The following is a 24,931-nucleotide window of genomic DNA, read 5'->3' on the forward strand; positions in this document are numbered from 1 at the left end:
TGAATCTAATTATTAATTCAATTTGGTTAACTGCTTGATTCAGTAAATAAGGGGGCAATGACTTTTTCACATGGATAATATGGAGTTTCATACATTTTTCAATTAAATAGAATAATTTTAAAAATGTGTTTTGTGGTTACTTAGTTTCCCTTTGTCTTATATATTTTATCTACAGATCTGAAACCATTCAGTGTGACAAATATGCAATAATAGAGGAAATCAGGAAGGAGGTAAATACTTTTTCAGGGCCCTGTATATATTCTGTTTTAATTGAGTGCCTTTCATGCTTGTTCTCTCAAATTTAGGAACAGGACTGATGAGTTTGTCGGTGTGTTTAAAAGAGGTTAGAATACAAGTAGGACACTGTATATACATATGCAGTAATGATAAGCCTTTTTATTCTAGTCACTTTAATCATATTTTATTGTGTCTGTATTTTCTTTAAATTATTTGTGTTTATATTGAATAAATGACAGTTTCTGAAGAATTGTCTGTTTACAGTATTGTTACTCTGTGTATAGCATTTTTAGTGGTTTGATGTGATAATCAACATGTTACACCTCTGTTTTAATGAAAAATTTAAATTCCTGTGTTAGCCAGTGCACAGGAACTATTGGCCTGTGAAGCACTAAGGCAATGTCCAGAGGAGGGAGCTCTTCAGAGGGCTTTCATGCAGAAAGGAAACCAAATATCCCTTACATGAACACGGCTCATATGACATTTCCACACAACACTTTGCAATGAGCATGCACTCATTTTAAAACATTTTGACACACATATTAAATTATACATTGTATGCACAATGAAATCACGTGTGATTTAAAAAAATAACTTGATGGTCTAGAGTCTAGAGACCATGCAAACTATCCTTTGTGACTAGTCAGCTGCATTTCTTTCTAGCTTTCCTGCTATTCTCAGTTGTAGCTTTTGCCACATAATTGTTCAGCAAGTTGTTAGGAAAAGGTATGGTGACAGTAGCCATATGGAGCTAACTGAAGGCATTCACACAGCGGAGAAATTAGGATTGCTCTTGTGCATACAATTATAGCGATTTGCAATTTATAGATAAAATATGCTCAGATGTACAAATGCATATGAATATTGTATGTCAGTAAGTAGTCATATACATTATACATTATATTTGAGCTCAAGATCAAATTTAGTATATAATCTAAACACATTCTATTAACGAAGCCCCAGGACTCGGGTAAATGTCCTAAAAGCAGACAAATGTGTGGTATAAACTCATTCACTGAACAATATCTGACTCAAACTCCATTTCATCATCTTTCAACAGTAGAGGGCGCTGAGGTTTGTATTATCAACGTTCTTTAATATGACACACAGGAAACTTTGACCTACATTGGTTAGTTCGGATATTGCACAGGACCAATTCAATGTCTTTGACTTCCTGTTCAAGCTAAGCCAACTGCAGAGGATGGGAAAGGTAGATACAAATATCAAAGCTTGTTTTCTCATCTTTTCTACACCCTGCATCTCTTCCTTTGTTTCTCATGCATCTAGAAATGTCTAATAAGAATGGGCAAAATCTAACTTGTAAAATTTAACGAACCAGTAAAAATCCAGTCCATCCATAATCCTTGACCAGAGCTCCCCCAATGTCAGTGTGCAGCTAAAGGACACCATCGAGCCATTCCAAATAGGACAAATGACCAGTTCAACAAATAACATTCAAGTCTGAGGCAGTACTTTTTTTTAATAACAGAACATTTCAATTTAAAAATACTTTCTAGCATACTTCTCAAATGTTAATAAAAATAAATAATGCATGTAATTTCTTAATGTTATAATCTAATTTTGCATATGCACCATCAGTCTCACAGACAAAGTGATTTTACTACATGTAATCTCTACAGAATAGAATGAACCAAAATAATTACAGAATCTACAATATGTGCATGAGTTGGAGTGAGTATTCCCATTTGTGCATTGACAATGTAAAACCAGCTGATGAAGTGGCAAATACCATGTCACTTTGTACATTTTAAGAGATAAAACAATACTGAATTTGTACACAGCATGTCATTGTATTGTGGGAACACAAAACCAACTGTCCGATAAACAGAATAATTGCACAAAAAATGCATGTAAATTTAACGTACCCAGTTCAGTTCTATAAGCGTCAACAGCTAGGTCAACAATAACACTTTTTGTCACCATTCCCAAGGTTTCACCATCTGTGGTTTTAGTCAGTATTGGACTTGCCCCTCCGGATATTGTTTCATGATATCACAACATTGAACACATGTATAAAAAGACAATTGCACAGAAAATATTACCAGTCACTACAGTTTCCTCATTCTCTGCTATATGGAAGAAAAATATCCATTTAAAAAATAAAAGGATAGGTTATTTCAGATTGTCAGATTGTTGTTTGGCGTGTTGACCTCTTCCACTAGTTATTACTGTAACAAATTTCTCACAGAATCTGAAATAACTGGCTCAAAATGACATTAAAAACAATATTTCAAACATTACAGAGCAGTAATTACAGAGTTTGGCTCCATAAATTCAACAAACATTGGAAATAAAAACGAATTAATAAAATGTAAAAAGTATCATCATACCATGTACTGGTAAAGTTAATGTGAACCATTAATGTAAGAAGTTACAGTAAAATATGTACTATTAATTACAATTGAACATTAGAACACATTGTCATTAATATATTCTTGCCTTCAATACTCTATCTTACATTTTTGGACCTGATGGAGGATATCACAGAATCACGTAGTGCAAGGTGTTCATGTGCTCAACTTCTATGCGCTTGACACAGAACATACTTGCTGAGGATGGAGCTGAAGCCTTTTGTGGAGAGTGGGATTTCCAGCCCATTAAAACTGCACCACAGATTTTTAGTACATCTTCAGAAAGTTCCAGATGAACTTTAAGGAGCTGCTTCAATGCCCTGAAATCATAGGTCTAGATATTCCTTCTGGATACTCTGGGGTTGTTGCATAATTTAAAAATCATCCATCTGGATGAATGTGCACATACATTGTCTTGTGTATTGGCACTTTACTGCTGACTTGGTGATGGTCTAAAATTATTTCACACCTTAATCTGAAGAGGATTCGAATGGCCTCCTCCAAAAGCATTATTGGATCAAAAAGTTCTCTTGCTGGAAGATGAGTTCCACGGCTGCGTCCACATCCTGCACGATGTGACCTGGTTCCACTAGTGCGGGGTCAAAGCGGAAGTCGCGGTGCCCATGGAACACAGTCTCTTTGATGGCCTGGTTGGCATCTGGCGGCACCTCAGTGCGGGGGTTGTAAACACCAGTGCAGACCAAGATGGATTTGCAGGAGGTGGCAGAGGGGGGTGCCAGCTCGCTCTCCCAGGCATTGTCCATGTCGTCCTCCTGGGGCAGCGTGGCAGAGGACCGGTTGCCAGCTGCCACCTTAGCCACGGCCTTGGAGCTCTTCCTAGCACTCCTCTCCTCGAGGTAGCGGTTGTACATGTTAGCACCATAGATGTCGGTCATGAGGTTGTCCCTGATTGAAGTCAAGAGACATAAGAAGTTCAAGATTAACACATAAAATAAAGCAAGCAGACTGCCCTTGAATATGCAAAAATGAAGCGTATGACAGAAAAGGACACTCCCATCATTTTTGACACAACTGAATAGTTTTTGACTGTCAAACACTGTTATGGGGAAAATACATGTACATATTTGAGAGGAAAGTGGACCTAATCTTACCCAATAGCATACAGGGATGTGATGGGGGTCCTCCAGCCCCTCTGTGCAGCCTGCTCTCTGATCAGGTACTCAGCATAGTGGTAGGTCAGCTCACTAGGCTTCCCCATTAGAGCCTCGTACTTCAGGTCCTTTCCTGTTATCTTCTTATAGATGTTCTCCAGACAGACCAGGAAGGTTCCATGACCAAATCTACATTCAAAGTCAAGTTCCCAAAGCAAATCAGGTAACCTGAATTTCACATGATCTACGTAAAATGACACCTCTGGACTCAATCTCAAACTTCTCAAACAACCAATTCACTGCCATGCCTAAATGCCTTGCTACAATGAGGTGAGTCTAGTATGTTTTTTCATTTGTTTCATTGGGAATTCAAATAATACAATATAATACTTATCAAAGCAGGATAACAGAACTGGTATTTGTATTCGCTGATTTTTTATTCCCTGTGAATAAAGTAATATTTATTAAATGCAAGGCTCCTCTCTTATTTCATTAGTAGCTTCCAGAGTGGAGGTGATACTGCCGTGAATTATCTACAATGTAACAAATGAATACCTTGAGCTCAAAATGGATTATGAAGACAATGCAGCACATCTGTGGACACAGTGAGGGCCATTACCGTGGAGACTGTGCCTCTGCCATCCACATGAGGTCCATGTTGCAGGCCAGCAGGGGAAGGTGCGGGAACTTCTGGTTCTGATGAACACTGCTCAGGTTCCCATTGGTCAGGAGGATGTCGATGATAAGCTGCAAGTTCGTCTCCCATCGAATTGGCTCCCCAAAGAGAATAACAGCTAAAATAAAAAAAACACCAAAAGAGTATGAGGCCAGTGAATACAATAACAGTCATATTCACCAAATTAAGTGAATAAAACCAATCACATACAAACATAACAATTTGCTAATTAAAATCGTTGTGCAGCTATAAATGGCAGGCATTTATATAGCGCCTTTATCCAAAGCGCTGTACAATTGATGCTTCTCCATTCACCCATTCATACACACACTCACACACCGACGTCGTTTGGCTGCTATGCAAGGCCCCGACCAGCTCGTCAGGAGCATTTGGGGGTTAGGTGTCTTGCTCAGGGACACTTCGACACAGCCCGGGTGGGGGGATCGAACCGGCAACCCTCCGACTGCCAGACGACTGCTCTTACGGCCTGAGCCATGTCGCCCCATAACATGTCACTATAACCATTATGTTCACAAATATTAAAAAACTGAAGCCAAATGTAAAGATAGGGCGGCTTGAAGTGTAGTGGTTAAGGTACATGACTGGGACACACAAGGTCGGTGGTTCGATCCCCGGTGTAGCCACAATAAGATCTGCACAGCCATTAGGCCCTTGAGCAAGGCCCTTAACCCGATTTTCTAAGCTTCAAAATGGCTTGCTTTTTCACATGATATAGCCTTCTGGTCTTCATGTTGGTTTATCTTTTCTAACACAAATGCAGTCTTCACAGGCAAAACCCAAGGCTAAGACCAAGAGTAGACATTCAGAACTATTGTTTCTATAAAAGTACTTGGTTTGGGTCAGATTTGTTTTCCAAGTATTTCTGTATTTCCAAGGCACTTACCTTCAACCTTGGGAAGATTAGCAATGGAGGAAGACTGAACAAGAAATGGAAAAAAGGGAATTAGTTTTACATTTTTTAAATAAAATAAATTCACTTGTGGCAACAATGCCCAGGTAATAGTTGCCATTAATGCAATGTGACATTTATATGCGCCTCCAAAACAATAAACTAATATGCACAATTATCCTTTTGGAAAATATCCAAGTAAAATTGTGAGACTTTTATAAAACACAATGTATTCTTTTATAAAACAAACACTGAAATTAGGTTAAAATTCACTATAAACATAACTTCTAGAGAGTTATAATGCAGTATCTATCCTATCTGTTGCAACTAACACAGAAACCACAGGTAGAAACCTTAGGTTGTGATCTGGGAATAAGAGGTTGGGGTTATTTCAGAATAGTATAAAATAAAATACATTTTACTATATTTTAAGATTTTGTTCTTCTAAAACAGGTGTTACCCATCAGGTGGGAGATTTAATTGGAAACAGATTCCTTAATTGCTACTAGCTTTGATAAGGTTATAAAGTTAAAGTGCAATACTATACTATATTATAGTCATCACTATAAATGTAGTCCTTCTGTACACCTCTGTCAACCCAGCATCTAAATTCCCAATCACAGACAGTATGAGAAACAGGTATAATCCCATTTGTTTTCTGCATTATACTGAATTGACTTGATTATCCATGGAAAAACAGTCATACGAAGTCCATAGGGAGGGCAAATGGCCCAGTTTCTATAGCATATTAACTTCTGTCCATAGCATTCCATTGCAATGCCTGGGACACAATCAATTCCTCAAACAAAATGGTGGTGTTACTGGTTTGAATTATTCCATAGCTCTTGGGCTGTAGTAGTGGGGCTTTGTGGACCATAAAAAGTTATTTGGGGTACATATTCATTAAAAATAACACATTGTGGTGAGCATAGACTCCATGGGACAAGTATGACTGAACTGTGTTACAATGACTGTCTACATTGAAAGTGTAACATTGTAGCATCAGAACCCCCCCTCCCCCCTCAGTTCTAATGATTCATGGGGCTTATGTTAAGTTAGTGGGGGGTGGTCAAATCTCCCTATCCCCCCCACAATACAAACCCTGACCTTACTGCGTGTATGCAAACTGGCCAAAACCAAAAGCCTCTTAATGGTAAAAGGTAAATGGTTGGCATTTATATAGCGCCTTTATCCAAAGCGCTGTACAATTGATGCTTCTCATTCACCCATTCATACACACACTCACACCAACGGCGACTGGCTGCCATGCAAGGCGCCGACCAGCTCGTCAGGAGCATTTGGGGGTTAGGTGTCTTGCTCAGGGACACTTCGACACAGCCCAGGCGGGGGATCGAACCGGCAACCCTCCGACTGCCAGACGACTGTTCTTAATGCCTGAGCCATGTCGCCCCCAATGCTCTAAGAAAATGCAAACTTATTCCAAAGCCATGGTTTACTTGAAATAGAAATAGTGGCTTTAGAAGGTATTAAGACCCCTTCACTTCACACTTAATTGTGTCGTTTGCACACTTAATTAGTTTTTAATGGATAAAATGCCATTTTTGCCCATAAATCTACACTCAATATCCCAGAATGACAAAGTGACAAGTGACATGTTTTTAGAAACAAAAACGTAAGAAGATCCTCTCAAGCTCCATCAGATTAGATGGGAAGCATCTGTGAACTGCCATCTTCAGGTCTCTCCACAGATGTTCTATGGGGTTAAAGTCTGGGGTCTGACTGGGCCACTCAAGGACAGTCAGAGACTTGTCCCGAAGCCATTCCAGCATTCTCTTGGATGTATGCTTCTGGTCATTGTCTTGTCTGAAAGATGAATCGTCACCCCAGTCTGAGGTGGCATGCACTCTGGAGCAGTTTTTCTTCAAGGAACTCTCTGCATTTGGCCCCATTCTTCCTTCCCTGAATTCTGGCCAGTCTCTCTATCCCTGCCGCTGAGAAGCACCCCCATAGCATGACATTGCTACCACCATGCTTCACCGTAGGGATGGTATTAGCCAGGTGAGAAGTAGTGCGTGGTGTTCGCCATAGTGCTTGGAGTTCAATCCTCATGCTCTCAAGAGTCCAAGAGGGCTGTTATAATGCCATTCACTGAAGAGTGGTTTCCGTCTAGCCACTCTACCATAAAAGCCTGATTGCAGGAGTGCTGCTGAGATGGTTGTCCTTCCGGCAGGTTCTCCCATCTCTTGCAGAGGAATTCCAAAGCTCCATTAGAGTGACCGTTGGGTTCTTGGTCACCTCCCTGACCAAGACCCTTCTTGCCCGGTTACTCAGTTTGGCCAGACGGCAAACTCTAGGAAGAGTCCTGGTGGTTCCAAACTTCTTCCATTTCACAATTATTGATGTCACTGTGCTCCTGGGAACACTCAAAGCTTTAGAAATGGTTTTATACCCTTGCCCTTATCTATGCCTCGCCTTATTGTGGAGGTGTACATAGAGTTCCTTAAACTTCATGGTTGGTTTTGGTCCTGACATTGAATGTGAATGGTGGGACCGTATATGCACAGGTGTGTGCCTTTCTAAACTATGTCCAATCAATTATATTTGCCATAGGCAGAGTCCAGTTCTTGACACATATCAAGGTTAATTCAAGCAAACAGGATGTACCTCTACTGCAGTTTGGAGTGCCACAGCACAAGAATACTTGTCATGACATATAAAAAATAATAATAATAATAATGTTTGTCATTATGGGTTATTGAGTGTACATTGATGGGCAAAATGGCAATTTTATCCATTTAACATTTAATCTACAGCACAAAGTCTGCAAAAACACTAGGCAAATAGTGGAACTGCTCGCTTTCACTCAACACACCTTGAATACTATGCAGTGCTTGAAACTAACAGACATTCTATTGAGACACACTGTGAGCTCTGAACTCACTGGAAGTTTGGGGCGTCTGTTGTGGTCCACCATGTCCAGCAGTGGAAAGGCTTCCCGGAGCATGTCAATGCTGACCACTTTCATAAAGCCTAAACTGGAGATGTAGATGAAGGACCAATACTTGGAATTTACGGTCATGATTTTACAAATAATTGGCTTCCATAAGTCAGAAATATCAGAAAGAATTACTAAATAAATTGAAAGAGAACACATCACAGTTAATTATTTTAATTCATCTCAGTACTGTAATCCTATTTATAGCTGGACAGGACAAAGGAAGTCTTTGTTTATAGTAGCATAATCCAAGATGTTACACCATTGGGCAATACAGTGGCATATTGCATAACACCTCATTAGCTTGTGCTGCTGTGGTTGCTGATTCTGTCATTTTGACTCTCCCAGCAAGCAGTTTAATCCACTCAACAGAAGAGGAACCAGAGTTACACAATAGCAGCACATATGGCAAAAGCAGACATGTGGTCTGCTTGTCATCTTGACACATTTTCCAGGAACAAGGTCAAAGAAACCAAAAGTCCTGTGAGACCTGCTAGCCTCAACTACAATGCTCTCCATAATGTTTGGGACAAAGACCCATTATGTCTTGACTTGCCACAATTTTAGATTTGGAATCAAACAATTAACACATGGTGACAGTGCACATTCTCAGATTTTATTAAAGATTTGATTTCACCATGGCACCAGAATGTTTGAGACGCATGGCTTCATAGGTGTTTGTAATCGCTCAAGTGTGTTTAATTCCCTCCTTAATGCAGGTAAGAGAGCTCTCAGTACCTAGTCTTTCAATCACCTTTTGAAACTATTATTTCTGGTTATCAACATCAGGACCAATGATTGTGCCAATGAAATTATGCCATTATGAGACTGAGAAATACGAATAAAATGGTTAGAGCCAACAGCCTTACCTAAATCCATTGTTTGGAATATAATTAAGAAGACAGCACTGGTGAGCTTACTAATTGCAAAGGGACTGGCAGGCCATGGAAGACCTCCACAGATTATGACAGAAAAACATGTCTGACAGACCCAATTGAACATGCCTTTCATATGCTGAAGAGAAAACCTGAGGGGAGTAGCCCCTGAAAAAGCATGAACGAAAGATGGCTGCAATAGAGGCCTGACAGGGCATCACCAGAGAAGACACCCTGCAATTCCAGACTTCAATCAATCAGTCATTACATGCAAATGATATGCAACAAAATACTAAGCAAGACTATGTCATTTACATAAAATTGATGTGTCCCAAACATTATGATGCCCTCAAATGGAGGGGGGGGCGTATGTATAAACACTGCTGTAATTTGTACATGGAGAAACCATAATGTATTAAAATGCCCTTTATTAAAATCTGACAATGTGCACTTTAACCACATGTGATTTTTCTTCCATTACAAAAGTCAAATTGTGGAGTAGAGGCAAATAAATAAATGATGGGTCTTTGTCCCAAACGTTATGGAGGGCACGAAGTTCGATAATTGCATTTCTCTCAAAGAATAAGAGTATTCCCCAGTGTCCTGATAAAAAAATGTCCGGTCTGACTATCTAATCCTACCCCAATTTGACAACATGTTGTTCTGATACAAAATGGCTGCCATGAATCACCCAGGAGTCAATATAGTCATATGCAAAAATGTGGGTACCCCTGGTCAAAAAGCCTTGAATCGACCTGACCTCTAAATGTTACACGGTATGTTTTAAAAAGTAACAAAGAATAATGCACAGGGCTCTTTTCCTTTTCTCATCATTTATAAACGGTAAAAAATGTAACAAGCAATCTTGCTTCAAAATTTGCAGGTCTCATGCAGGTCTCATGTCTCATGTTTAACTTGTAACATTTACAGTTCAGGTTTGCTTTCCCTCACGTACAGATTAATTGTAACAGACATTTAAACCAAGGGTGCCCAAATATTTGCACCCCACTGCATGTCAACATATGGTGGCTGAGGAAAGTTATCTTGCTAATGTAAAGTACCTTGACATCACTGAGAGGGATGAATGGCACTATAAAATGCTTATCATTCATCAATTCATTAATTGCAACAAGATTATTTTAAAAAGCCAAAATTAAACGAGTGGGATGGTGACAGTGAGAATCACATGGAAGGATACTTCTTGGCAATGTCCAACACTGGGCCCTGTCCTGATACCAGCACACACTTCTCCTGGAACTTTTTGAACATCCTTAGAGGGCTGTGCGACATCATGACCTGGTCCTGAGAAATCTGCCAAAAACAAATCAATGGTAAGATGCTGTCAACTCATTTTCAACTCAAGTTTTCAGAGAGGATTTGTGACCAGAGTGACCTAATCCTGAACAGCTGAGGATGGGGTCCCTTTCTATAGCTGGATTCCTCCCAATATTTCTACTCTCCAGGGATGTTTTTTCTTGTTTGAGGTTTCAGCCTGATTCTTTCCCAATTTCACCATGTCCCGTGTCCTGTAAGGCATCGTTGTAACAGTGCCTTTCAAAAAAACACTTGGAATTGAATGGAATATATTGGTCCTGAAACACAATGCTTCCATACGATGGAATGACAGGCTCCTTCTTGACTATAGCAGTACATCTCTGTAAGAAAATGTAGGAGTAAGATTTATTCATGTTGATACGTGAATGCATGTTATTATTGTACTGACTGGTTATTTATATCTTATAGGTAAGTAGTGTTGGACCAAGTGTCCATTTAATTTTAAGATAACAATGGGGGAGCTTCGGACATTTTTTTAAATCTTTAAAAGCAATCAATTTGAAGTCACTTACACCCAATATTATATACCAAAACTATCCATCCATCCATTATCTTAACCAGCTTATCCTGAACAGGGTCGCAGGGGGGCTGGAGCCTATCCCAGCATACATTGGGCGAAAGGCAGGAATACACACCATTCACTCACACACTCATACCTACGGGCAATTTAGACTCTCCAATCAGCCTAATCCGCATGTCTTTGGACTGTGGGAGGAAACCGGAATACCCGGAGGAAACCCACACAAACACGGGGAAAACATGCAAACTCCACACAGAGAGGCCCCGGCCGGATTCGAACCCAGGACCTCCTTGCTGCAAGGCATATACTAAAACTACTGTCCAGTAAAATGATAATCATCAGTGCAATACACACATTACGGTACAACATCTCTTGCTGTAACTAACTGCAAATCAATAAATCTCCACTTGCTACAATTTAAAAAAAGCTAGTATCTTTCTGACACATATTCATACCATTAATATGCTCTAACTGCATGCAAAAGGACAAATATTTTTTAGAAGTAAGGCCCTAAGTAACATGCCTGGTGCACAGGGTAGAATAAAACCTATGGTGCATACTTCCAGAGAGGTAAAATGAGGTGCTTTCTGGGAGACGATTAAAAACACACTCACAGGCACTCCCAGGAGATGAGACAACTGATCTGCCTTAGTCTGGCGGAGAACATTCCCAGCATTTGTAACAAACACGACGGGCACCACAAACTGTCCCTGGGTGTTGACCAGTTTCTGAAAGGCCTTCTTTGCAGCAGGGATCGGTGTCCTTCCCCTGACGAGAACACCGTCGATATCAAACAGGAGGCCAAAGCCTGGCTGGACCTGAACAACAAAGAGATCAGCCATTCAAAACTTAAGCAGGGTTTTGCCACTTTTACACTTAAACAAACCTGGCCCGTCACTGAGGTATCACATTCAAACACATGACTTGGGAACAAAGGTGTTTTTTTAAATCTAATTCTAATTAACCAAGATCATTGTGCGCTATATTATCATTTTGTTTTTCATACATGCACTCCTATCAAACTCTATGAAAGGAAATTATGACTGAGCTGTCATATGGAAATGTGTCCCTTCCACACATGACCCAATTTGACTATTTAGATAATAGGAGACATACAAGGTATGGTGTTGCCCTATCGCTAATGCTACCTCATTAAAATCTACCTACGTGTTTATTCCAGTAACTCAGCCTACCAGTAAATCCAGTTACAAATTACCACACAAAATAGGAATGCATTTAAAATGAAATGAACTATTATTGCTGTTACAGTACACCTGTTTAATCACTTCACTCGGTCTTAATGTATTTTAAATGTTTTTGCCAAGATTCACAGAACCAGAGAAGCATGGACGATTTACTTTATACATGCATCGAGGCATAATCTCATTGAGATTAGAATGTCTAATGTATATTGCATTGTAACTTGTTCATCCTGTAAAACAATGTGCATATGTTGATACATACAGGATTGAATGACATTGAACTCATCACCTTGCGTAAATGTGCACTGTGCTACTTAATTAGAATTAGCAAGGAATAAAATAGCAATTTTCACAAGTTGCAGAAATGGATACAAGGAACCGTACAGTAAATGTATTTGCCAAATATCCGATCAGTAGTACACCAAGGCCTCTTTGCAATGATGCAACACACAAAGATTAGGCGTGCTAACAATTGATAAATGACACAGCATGACACATTTACACAAGAGGAGATATACTTTCACATGGAGTGCATTATCAAGGAGGCTGTGATATAAAATAAAATAAGGAAAATAAGGTTGACAGGGTTTGGATTGAATGAAAGTAGAGCATGACATCATTCCTGCCCTCTCATGGACATTTGTCCCTGCCCTTCCAACATTGCGACAACTGTCTAAGCACCATGCATTTCCTTTCTCTGATGCTCAGGGATTACATTGATTTCTTCCAATCTGTAAGCACAAACATCTGTGCATTTCCCTTCAGGGGAAGCCTTGCTTTTCTCAACAGAGGCCCCCTGACCCAGGCAAATGCATTAATGTGCATACACTTTCCAGTCCACGTGCGATACAAAACACATTCTGACCTGGTTACAGATCTCACTGGGGATTTTTGCGATGGGATTGTTTTAACACACACCACCACCCCACCTGAACCATGAACAAGAGCATTTTACATTATTGCAGCCTGAATATTTACTGGTAAGCAAATTAAACAGAACAGTTATCCCCTACCTGCAACATATGGTATGCAGTGTCGTAAAACAATTCACAACATATTTAGTAACATTATTCCTTATCATACATAGCTAACTCTTACCTGTGATCTGTGCCTTGGTGTGACATAGGCTAGACCTTGGTCACACCAAGGCACATACAAGAAAATGGTAATTAATTGAGTATTTATCCACTGTGATGTGCATGTGTATCAATACCTACATTATATAGGCAAAATAAATGGTATATAGCAATATAAAATATATGTATGATATAGCCTGATATCCCAACACATCAACACCTACCCTTTAAAAACCCTTTTAAAGCCATTTCGAAAATAAACATACACTAAACAATAACGCCAACCGTGGTCAAGATCCTAGAATTTAACATTAAAAGGGTTTCATTCAATATTGAAAACCTTACAATTTCGCCGCCATAACTACTAATATCAGAAGCAGGAAAACCAACGGAGTAGACCCACAAAATGTAGGCTACGTCTAATGTGTTCATCGAGACCCCCATATTCCGTTGAGCAAACAGGGGGAAATGGTCGAATCCGGCACCTCACATCACGAAAACGAAACATCAGTATGCTTTTTATACGGCATTTTAAAAACGCTTTAATAAAATATAAAACATGTTTTACGTTCTGAAATCCAGCTTACCACAATATGAGCATACTTCGGTTTAATGAGTACACAATCCTCATGCCTCACATAACAGGCACAACATCCACGTTAACGTCAGTTGAGCTGGCAACAAACAATCAATCCGCAAAAGTCGGTGTTTAATAGTTCAAAATCCTGTATGCCATTTGTTTTCAGCATGAATATTGAAAGAAAGAGACAAAGACTAGTTAAAACAATCAGGCCTCTTCGTAATTTGGAAATATTCATCCCGCTACATTTTGTTTAATTTGAAAACACTGAAAAACACTTGGAGGTGGAGCAAATGAATGGAACATTAGGTCGCCAAAATGAAAAGTTCAACCGACGATTCGAAAGCATCGTGTCAGAATAACTGCCTGATCTATACAAAGCCACATTAACTGTTTCGGATAATCAACTGAAACATTGTCTACAACTATGAACATAAACAAAATAGAACATCGCATAACATCTTAAACAGTGACGGAATTCACGGAGTAGGTTGTTCATGTAGAACACCCGGGACTGAATTCGACCCCATACCTTGCGATCAGAAGCCGCTCCGCACATTCCGCACCCTGACAGCCGAGTTCTTCGGCCAAGTTGCCTTGTACACACAGGGCTGAGAGCCCGGTAAAAAGGTGCTAAAATATTCATTTCCCTTATGTATCAGTGGCTATCAGGGATGATCGCTTCGAATGTTAGCAGCTGGCTAAGCACTGCTGTTTGTTGTGCCCCCCGATCCAATTCCTCCATATATCTTTTCAGGGGAAGGCGAAGTGACGACAGAAGAGGAGGGCCATCATATTGCAGGGGAAGCTGTCGTGAAAGACATGCAGTCTCCGCAAATAATCCAAACGCTTCGACTTTAACGTCTCACATGAATGTCGTTTAAGTCGTTATTCAGCCAATAACATTTAAAATGATAGCCTACTTTCCATTCTAAAACCTTAAGTCTTGAGAGCTGGAACAATACATTTGTCGACGATTTCCCCCCCCCAGAAGACCAAGGGCCACGATCGGAAGATGTGTGGCATAAAAAGGAACAAACTCGCAATTTCTATCATTCATAATAAGCTTATACTAGCCTAGAGCCAGTAGATGTTGATCAAATTCTAAATTAAAACAGACAAAGGGCCAAACATGACCTGACATATTCTGGGCTTGGTTTTGGTTCTTGTAGCTGTATTTCTGGCTTGATGATGTATTAATTGTGAACGTTTTCTCTGTTAGTTTCATGCCATGCTGTGGCCTTAGAACCATGACCAAATGGCAGAAAATTCATGTGGATATGCCATCCCGTTACCATTTCATTTTCACCTGGGCACAGACATTCACTAATTTTTACTAGCTCATGAAATGATTAATCGCCAGGCCAAGATGATAAAGCAAACCAAAATGCAACTCACTGCCTGTTCCACGGACCTTCTTTGAAAAGTTGACCATTGGCAGTTTTGTCGAATAAAAAGGCAGGTAAATGCTTTAAGGCAGCAGGTTGGTGAGGGTATTCTCCTAATCTGATGTTGGTGTGACTCCTCCAGAATCAATATTGTATTTTAGTTATTAGAGAAGACAATAATTAAAAGACCAATATACACTTCTAAGAGCAAAAATACATCTGACAAAATGTTACTTGGACTGTCCTTAATTCTACCCATGTGAAACAGTAATTAGCTGCTGTACAGTACAGGTAGAGAAACCTCACTCTACCTGCACAACAGCCAACTGTCAGCCAACAGTCCATTTACAATGGGCAAATCATGCTGCACTCATGCAAGTGTAATGGGTAACAGAAAACAATCGCTATGCCTCAGTGTGCAAGCCTCAATTCAGCCAGTGTTCATTACACACTCATTCCCTGATAAGTCAGTTGCTTTCTTGGTCTTTTAAAGTGCTATTATTTTAAAACAGCCACTCATTGTGTGACCTCATCCCCCCTACCCCCTACCCTACCCCCCGTATATATTGGATATGATCTTCCCAATTGCTAGCACACTGCAGTCAACCAGAAAGAACAAACACTCAACACACCAGCCAACGTCAATAATTTTAGAAGCTTCCCAGCACCAGCTGCTTGATGAAACGCGTTGAAACCTGAATTACACACCCACAATGAACGGCTTAACACCGTAACCACTGTAGACTGATTCAGATCCTAAAAGGGCAAGATGCCCAGTTTCTAAATGACTCACAAATGGGAGCAGCAAGCATAGCTGATGTTAAGGAAGATGCTAAAGATTAGCTGATTGTATATATGTGTATATACTATCAACAGGAAAGAACAAATGCAGTCATTTCAATTACAAGATTAGATTTAGTGCAGATGGTGAAAATGTGACACTAGTTTCTCTTTTATTCTGCTCACAACTAGACTGGTCACATGGACCAAGCTGCTCCCAATCATTTCTAATTTCAAGATTTCAATTGAAGACATAGCTCATAGCATTTGTTTAGAATGGGGACACACTGGCAATGTCTAACCTTCTAGACCGGGGGTCTGCAGCCCTGGTCCTGGAGAGCTAGACGCTCTGCTGGTTTTTGCTTTCACTTTAAAATCAGCACCCAAATCAGACCTAAGTGACCAGCTTTAGTGAGTGCTCAAATCAAGTAATTAAGTGTAACAGCAAACAACAAAGTAACAACAAAAATCAGCATCAGCCTGCGGCTCACCAGGGCCAGGATTACAGACCCCCTGATCCAGATGAAATGAATACCAAATTAATAGAATTGTATATTTACAGTAAAATGTGATGAAATGATACCAAGCATCGGCATTTAACAAAACAAATGAGCAAATAATTTTTTTTTTTTTCTTTCTTTTTTTTTAGAAAATAGTTTACTGAACAAAGTAGAATAACACATTTAAAAAAGGCTATGTACAGACATATCACCACTTTGGCAAACGTGAGACGATGAATGCCAATGAGGAAGGACACCGTGACTTTGAACCAAAAGAAGCCAGAATCTCATTTTGTTTTGCTTGTTGCAAAAGCAAACGTATGCCACTTCATTCTTTTGGAGGACGCCTTTTCAGAAAAAACTTGTTGAAACCCCGAGCAGCCGCCTGCTCCTCTACAGCCGCCCGCTCCTGCTTACAGCCCCAGCAGTGTTTTGGCTTCTTCACTCTGAGCCATTAGAGTCTCGCTGGCATATTTCTGCAACAGCTCCATCTTTTTCCTTCTGACCAGGGCTTCTTCGATCTAAAAAAGAAGCAACATGTAAATATCATACTTTCCACTTTCCACATAGAAAACATGCGTCACATCAAAAGCACATATGTGCTATTGACAGGAGGAGTTTCCCACCTCTTTCTGTGACGGCACAGGCACATGGGCGATGAAGGTCTGGGCTCCTTCCCCTCCCTCCGCGGCGTCTCTCATCTCTTCGTCAGACTGCTGTAAGCCCAGAATAAGTCATTAGACTCGCCACCAGGTTATCAAACTAAAGGTGAGGCAAGAAACCTTTCAGTCATACCAACTTCTAGGAATGCAACAACAGTAAAAGCACTTGTCTGCAACAGGGTAATAGGTTCAAAGGTACAGTGCTCACAGACAAGGACAAAAATAACCCCCCCCAAAAAACGGATACATCTTTGTGGCCTCTTGCTGTAATAACTGAAGGTTAGAACAGGGGTCGGCAAACCTGGTGCTGGACAGCTGCAGGGCGTGCTGGTTTTTGTTTTTACCTTAAACAGGATGAGGCGAGTTAACTGCAATAAACCACTTTCATTGATCTATTAAGTGCTGGGTAATAACAGAAGCCAGCACACCCTGCAGCTCTCCAGGACCATGGTTGCCAAACCCTGGGCGAGAGGTTACCTCTTCATCCTGGACAGCATAGATGTATTCCTCCTCCTCCTCCTCTTCTTTCTCTCCCCCTCCTTCACCAGCCAGCCGCGCCTCTTTCTCAGCTTTCCATTTCTCAACAGCCTCTACTATGACTGGGGGGGTTTATAAACACACACACACACACACACACACACACATAAGGCCACTAAACTTCAATGTAGTAGAAAACAAAGTGTAAAAAAACTAAAATGTATGTCATAATTCTGTGGGAATGACAAACCAACTAGCTATGTTAGTTAACAAGTTATCTTGTAGTTAGCCATACAACTATAAGTAACAATAGGTACAATAAACGAGCTCCCTGGCTAGTTACAGTAGATTTAGGATGTCATAAGGCAGGTTATAATAAACACTTATGAAACAAACTTGTTTTTAAAGATTCAAAATAATATACCATGTCACACCCATTGAACTGAGCCCACTGACTTTCTGCAGCACGTGATCAACATGAATTTAAACTTGCATAAGAATTTAGATCCTTGTGGGGTCCCCATTGGTACTATATTAGCACCAGACTAATTCTGAAATTAGTAGTTAATTGTGGCCATCATAAAATCTATTTGTTTTCCCTAAACACAGAGAAGAAGGAAAGTAAACATGGACATGGACAGAATGTCAAACAAAAAGTCTGAGTGACTGAGTGCACCAGTATCCACTTGGTACACTGCACATCAACAGATACTCTTCAATTTATCTCCACACAAAAAACGATATGTAGACATTTATAATTGAAAACAAAACAACAACAAAAAAAAAAAACAGTCTTGTTGCATGCAAGGGGGAATCATTGGTCAGCAGGGCACAAGAGCTCTTAAAGCCAGTTATAGCTCATCCACAATTTGACGGACGCATTTTTGAGAGCATTCCACAAGGAACCTGGATAACCCCAATTTATATGCATTTCTCAAGAAGCATGTCATCATCCTCTGTGCAAAACAGCCTAGGCAGAAGTATGCGTCCCAAAGTCATGGGAAGAATTCAGGCATTGTTCAAGCAGAAAGTTGTGACACGTGCACAAACAATTCCCACGTAATCCTGGCAAAACAAGATGGGGTAGTTGCTATTTTGTGGTGTTGTAACGTTCCAGGTACTTCCATTTTTACTCAACATTTTTGGACCAGGAGATGGACATCCCACAGAATCCTGCTGTGCTGGCACATATTTAGGGGCACATTAATTGCGGAACATGAAAAATACTAATTGAAATTATCCAGTGGTTTGAGAATAGAGAAATCACAATACATGAAACGTACAACAAGACTGAACATATAGAAATAAGTTATAATAAACACACCCGATGTAGCATGCGACAGTGTGGAAACATTGATTAAAGAAGGCTCTACTGACCTCATGCTGAGGCAAGACTGAAATGCACTGCTTTGGAAAATAATGGTGACCCTACTCACTGAAAATCACATTTAATGCTGAACAGTCTTGCTTGCCAAAAAAATATGGTATCAGAAACCAACCAAAATTACATATAATAAATTATAACATAATAAATTACAACAGTATGTTAACCTTCATACACTTAAAGGTACAATAGGTAATTTTGGACTTCTAACGTTCAAGAGAGGAATTGCAGCAACAAATACGCTCAAACCACACTATTTGTCCCATCCCTTCTCTGTGAACGCGCTGAAGTTGAAACGCCAATTTTCAACCAATGAGATTATTGTACAGCTATAGATGTTTTGGTACAGATTGCCGGCCTGTGAATTGCGTATTTTGAAACCCGAATTCAAGGACTATAGACACAAGTAAAGGGTGAGTCCATGTGTCAGCGAGCCTTTTTCAATGACAGGAAGGGATTTAAAATGGTCTTGTAACAATGCTTTTATACAAAAATCCAACCTATTGTACCTTTAAGAATAAAAGCAGAATAGAATAAGGGGTATGACATTGAAAAAAAACTTTCAAATCTCTAGAGAATTCTGGCATCCTTGCAACACAGTCGGTCTCAAAACTTTAGTGGCCAGGTTTGGCCAAACGGTTCCATAAACCCACTAAAGTACTAAAAAGACGTGACTGCATCAGAGGACAGGGCTCTCCCCTATTATTTTCACACCCATGTGAGCAGGGGTGTGCGCAGGAACTGTAAATCAACCTCTCGTGGGGGCGGGGTATTTAACATTAGCTTAGTTATAAGACTCACTGTGTTCTGAAAAGAACACGGGGAAGTGCCCACTTCCACCTGAAGTTAACGACAGTTCAATACTAGTTTTTCTCCTGAGGAATGTGGTTTATGATTCTGGTTGCTTATTGACTATCCCAGACACTAAAACACTTACTTTGATTTAGTGAACTGGACCAATAATTACGCCATAGAGATAAATAACTACACACCTTCTCTGTGTTCGGAAGACGGTGTTTGCTCACCTATTCACAGCGTTCGAACAGAACCTGAAGCACTAGGCCTACTAAAGTTTTGCACAGGCTTATTTGGTTAAGCCGTATAAGCCTGCCCAGTTCATAGTCTCTCATTACTAAGTTTCCCCACAACACTGGCACTGTATGCAGAAACGGATTGCGTATGTGACTCATACCAAGGTATTAAAACAGAAGGAAGGAATTAAGATTTTACACACACACAAAAACCAAAGCTGATCTGGGAGTAATATCTTATTTTTCGTCATGAAAGTTGCAATGCTCGGAACACGGTGAATCTACGTCAAGTAGTCTTGGCTACTTGCATTTTAAATGAGGGATTTGTTTCCAAAATGACTTCCAACGGCTGCTGCAAACCTACCAACCTGTCCTGAAGCATTAGCTATGGAACATAGAGTTTTAAACTGTAGACTACTAATCCCGGCAGTTGCTCTAATTTATGTTTAGTTGTACCAAGTTGTGTATTTAATGTATTATAGCAAATGGCGATTTGTTCAGAATGTTTCATTCGGTCTATAAATCTTTTTTTTGTGCCAATGATGGCGTGGTGAACGCGCGCCCCAGCATGTGACTCCGGCGACCCAGCAGACCAATAATTGCAGCGCATGGGCTGTGGCAGGGACACAGTTGCATCATATGAGATGCATTACCCTTCTTTGGCCGGGTGAAAATGAGCCAAATGTATTTGGACAAATGGGAAGCATGTGCCTCAGGGAGAGCGCACGCTATCAGCATGAAAGGGCAAGACTATACCGCACACATCCGAGGACAGGCCATGAATGAGTGCAGTTACGTTCCGCAGGGCTAACCCCCTCAGCACCGTGTCATGTGCAGGTAATTATTTCAAACGTGTATCTCATGATCTCTCGTTTCTTCCTCATTCAAGCGGTAGCGTCTAAGCAGCTGGTATGCAGGCTGCACAAATGACAGGGCTTGAACAACAACCTCTTTTCTTTCACAGCTTGTACAATAACCTCTTTCACCAGAGACTGGACAAACCAGTCTCATTTTTATTCAGGTCTGGTGATCTTCAGATCCTTAGATATATTTAGAAGTAATGTAAAGTAATGTACCGTGTTTCTCATATTCCTGCTCCAGAGGTACCAGGACCCCATCGTCCTCGTCTCTGTAGCCGTAGTACTCTGCATCAATGTCCTTCATGAGCTCAGCCCTGCTCTTTCTTGGAGGAGGGATTGCTATAGCAGACACATGTAAGCAATGCACAGTAAGAAAAGTTCGTATTTTATCCTGTGAAAGTCACCTAGTTAAAATGAAGTAAAGTATGATGCTCAACTAGAATTTATGAATATTCCCATATGAAATGGGAGTCTGTCTTGTGATGGCTATCTCAAAGGTGTGCTTAGTCAGAGGTTTGAATGAGAGGGCGAATTATAATCCATTAACCACACACTGTAAGCGCAAGTTCTTCAAGAGGTCAACCAACCACGAAAATGTGGCCACCTCGAGCTTAAACTTACGCTCTTTCTCAAATAGCTCTCTCACTCCGGGCAGGTCCTTTGCGGCGCCAAAATATTTATACCCTCGGTTTCCTGGCACCTCTTTCCCCTCATGGTCCAACATTTTTGGTCCAACCCTCTAGACATGCAGGAGAAAAATGCTACGGGTTTCTCTTCATATTCTCTTAACACAGAATCATACTCTGCTCATTTAAATGTCTAAAGTACAGGTCGAAGGCCAATGTATTAAAATGCATCTTTGGCTATTAATTTAGCCTGCAATAAAAGCCCTGTTGTACACACTTGCAATGTTGTCAGCTAAGCAAATCTGTTTATTACCAATGATTTTAAATGGAAATTATTACCATTGTTCACAGAGCATCGAAAGGCCAAATTGGTTAATCTTACAAACAGGCTAATTTAAGTACAAAAAAACAATTACACTGTCATTTTAATTAGCACACACATAGATGTTTTGATACTTCTTACCCCATAGTCAGGTCCACCCAGCTCCTTGATCCGAACCTCCCAGTGTCCCTTTTCTCGAAGCAACTTGTTGATTTCATCATTCAAATCTCTGATCTTAAATTCACCCAAACCAGCTGTGAGTGGAAAAAGCACATTGATTAAAAATTGGATCTGCAGTTTTCCAAAGGTTTGGGCTGAACAACATTGAGAGGAGAAAACTCACCATTTTGAATTTGAGCAACCTTCTTGGAAATCTCACTGATGATCTAAAAGTCAGACAGAAAACCGAATTTAAAATACAAACACACTGAAAAGCCTTTGTTTCCAGCATACTTTAGCATCTTGCACTAAGCTCCTTACAGGAAGAGCCCAAGCGCCCTCGTATGGTCAAAAGGTAATTAACAAGCAACAAGCCCATTATTATTACTATACAGTACATGAAGCAAAGACATACAATATATATAAGTTTCCATACCTGTCGCCTCCACTTCTCTGCTTTTGGCAACTCGCTGCACTCGGATGCAAGAAATGGTCTCCTTTCCTAAAACAAACATGTGACTTAGCAAGTCTAATACAGCATCCATAATAATAATAATCATCATCATCATCATCTGTAGTTTTCTAGTTTCAGATTCAATGCTGAGTGAGATCAAGTAGTGATCAGCATTTAGGAATCAGTCTCACCTTGACTTTTCCCTCCTCCAGCTGGGCTTGTCGGAATCTCGCCAAGGCCGTCCTGTTTTAAAAAAATTTTTTAAAGAAATTACTAAACTCACTGCCACTTAAAAAGTGAGGCAACATCACCAAGAAATCATTGGAATATATATATATTTATCCCAGTCCGAGTTATTTACTTGCTTTAAGAATCATTCTGCATCCCACTGGACACATTCAAATCAAGCATTTAACAATTGAAAGATTGAACATTACATTTCAGTCTGAACATTTTACCCAAATTAATTAATCCAAACTACAATATTTACAAATATATACTTACATGGCCTTCTCTGCATTTCGAGCCTATTTAGAAAATGGGTGAAAAAATATTTCAACATTGATAACATCTGAGAGACAATGTACTACTGTTTGAGAACATAAAAGCAACAAATAATGTCATTTGGCAGGCTTATAAAAATGATGCTCTAACCATTAGATCATCAGTGGCAATAGAAATATGATTTTATATATTTAGTGTATCCAAAGAAAAGGCAAAGGTAATTCTACATTCTTGCAAATTGAAGTATTTGTTACTCTCTCAGATTTGGCCAAAATAATTTACCTGGCAGGCATGTTGAGTTAAAAAAGATTTTTAAATTTATTAATTATTATTATATTAATTATTAATTATTTCAAGAAACTGACAAGACATGACGTTTAGTTTACTTAAATATATGGAAAATGTGTAGTAATTTCCAATGTCAGTCGTTCTCGCGTTGTGTAAAACGTTACATTTCTAGAGGGTGCTATCCTGTCATAGATAGCAACTTTCAGTGTGCAAGCTAGCCAATACTGAAAATACGAGTTCGATAACGGGTGTTTTCAGTGAATTAGCCAATTGTATTGTCATCCGTCTGTCAATCAGAAAAAGTTCAAAACCTAACGTTTTAACAGAAAACACTTGTGAAATAACTCTGATCGTAGCTAACGTTAGCTAGCTAACGACTTAGAAACATAGCCTAGCTCGGATGATAACGAAGTTACTGTACATGTATTATGCATGTAGCTACTGTTAATTTATTATTAATGTATTGTCGCTGGTTGACACAATTGTGACACGGTGATTTAAATTCAACATTTTGTACATACCATGTTTGCAGATTAATACGTGGACCACAATGTGAGTTGGTCTTCAGTCCACTCGGCTCAACGTAGAACATGCGCGCCGTTAATAAACAGGAAGTAGTCGACCCGTGTGAAAGTTCAAAGTTGAATGGGTCGAAGGTTGTCGTATTCACGTGAGGTCTAGCAAGCTAGATAACAAAACAGATTACCTGTTTTTTTATGTAATTATCTCGCATTCCGTGTAAAGTGTTACGCGGTGAAAAAATAAAAATACAATGGTAGCGTATATCCAATTTTCATATTCATTTTTGGGGGGATTGTGTTAACAGTTAACTAGACTAGCTAGTTCAGAAATATCCTAGCTAGCTAACGTTAGCTACAACAAAGCGAGCTCGTCTACACGCCAGCCATTTTGAAATTGATTTCCCTAGCTAGCTACCCACAAGCTTGTCGGTTTTTAATCTTCCTTTCAAATGATCGAGACACCAGACATTAATGAAAACACTGAAATTATTTCTCAATCACACTTTTGCACTAGGTGCCAATAAAAAGTATGCTTTAAAGTATGCTAATGCACTTTCTACCAGGACAGAAAGCTACAATGTAGATAGCTAGTTAGTTGGGAGTGTAAATCTGCATTTGAACCGAAATGCCTGCATTTATTCTATAATTGTGGGTGTCCGTGAGAATGCTACATTAGGTTGTGAATATTGCGCAGCCATTCCATACAGTTGAAATGTGATGGTGCTGTTTTAAATATTCACACATACAATATGTTTGGTGCTTGGAGGGTATTTCAGAAATATTGATATCCTAACGTGTGCATTTCTTTCTTGAATAATAGCAACAGTAATAATAATTATACAATTTATTTAATCTCATTTATTCAGTACTCCTATATTATCGGAGAATTCAGCCAGCTGTAATGTAGGCATGCAGTGCAGCTGCACCGTTTATTGCAGGCGCCTGCAAATTATTTGGCACTGGCACTGCAAGTAATGATAGGCTGTGTGACAGACACTTTGTTCTTCTGGCAGGTATATAATTACATTTATTTTAGTAAAGGCCTTAAGATGCATTATTGTTATCATTTTTGTTATTATGAATGGTCCGTCCATGCTTTTCAGCTTTGCGTTAGGAAGACCAGT

The 24,931-nt window shown here is 39.8% G+C and overlaps 2 protein-coding genes across 2 annotated transcripts; both read right to left on the reverse strand.

Moving 5' to 3' along the window:
• Window positions 1–1,691: 1,691 nt before the first annotated feature.
• Window positions 1,692–14,619, reverse strand: zgc:77375 (uncharacterized protein LOC402927 homolog). Its single transcript, XM_061218914.1, has 8 exons — window positions 14,384–14,619; window positions 11,608–11,811; window positions 10,337–10,449; window positions 8,210–8,303; window positions 5,302–5,335; window positions 4,341–4,515; window positions 3,722–3,910; window positions 1,692–3,515 (listed from the first exon to the last, which is right to left on the reverse strand). Exons 1-8 carry the CDS (start codon window positions 14,495–14,497, stop codon window positions 3,119–3,121), a joined length of 1,320 nt encoding a protein of 439 aa, XP_061074898.1. The 5' UTR covers window positions 14,498–14,619; the 3' UTR covers window positions 1,692–3,118.
• A 1,515-nt stretch (window positions 14,620–16,134) lies between these two features.
• Window positions 16,135–24,196, reverse strand: isy1 (ISY1 splicing factor homolog). The gene is made up of 11 exons (XM_061218615.1): window positions 23,808–24,196; window positions 22,999–23,021; window positions 22,686–22,737; window positions 22,477–22,542; window positions 22,225–22,267; window positions 22,023–22,135; window positions 21,555–21,672; window positions 21,150–21,272; window positions 17,659–17,780; window positions 17,146–17,235; window positions 16,135–17,040 (listed from the first exon to the last, which is right to left on the reverse strand). Exons 1-11 carry the CDS (start codon window positions 23,808–23,810, stop codon window positions 16,933–16,935), a joined length of 861 nt encoding a protein of 286 aa, XP_061074599.1. The 5' UTR covers window positions 23,811–24,196; the 3' UTR covers window positions 16,135–16,932.
• Between the last annotated feature and the right edge of the window lie 735 nt (window positions 24,197–24,931).

This window comes from Conger conger, chromosome 14 (genome assembly GCF_963514075.1).
Source record: "Conger conger chromosome 14, fConCon1.1, whole genome shotgun sequence".
NCBI lineage: Eukaryota > Metazoa > Chordata > Actinopteri > Anguilliformes > Congridae > Conger > Conger conger.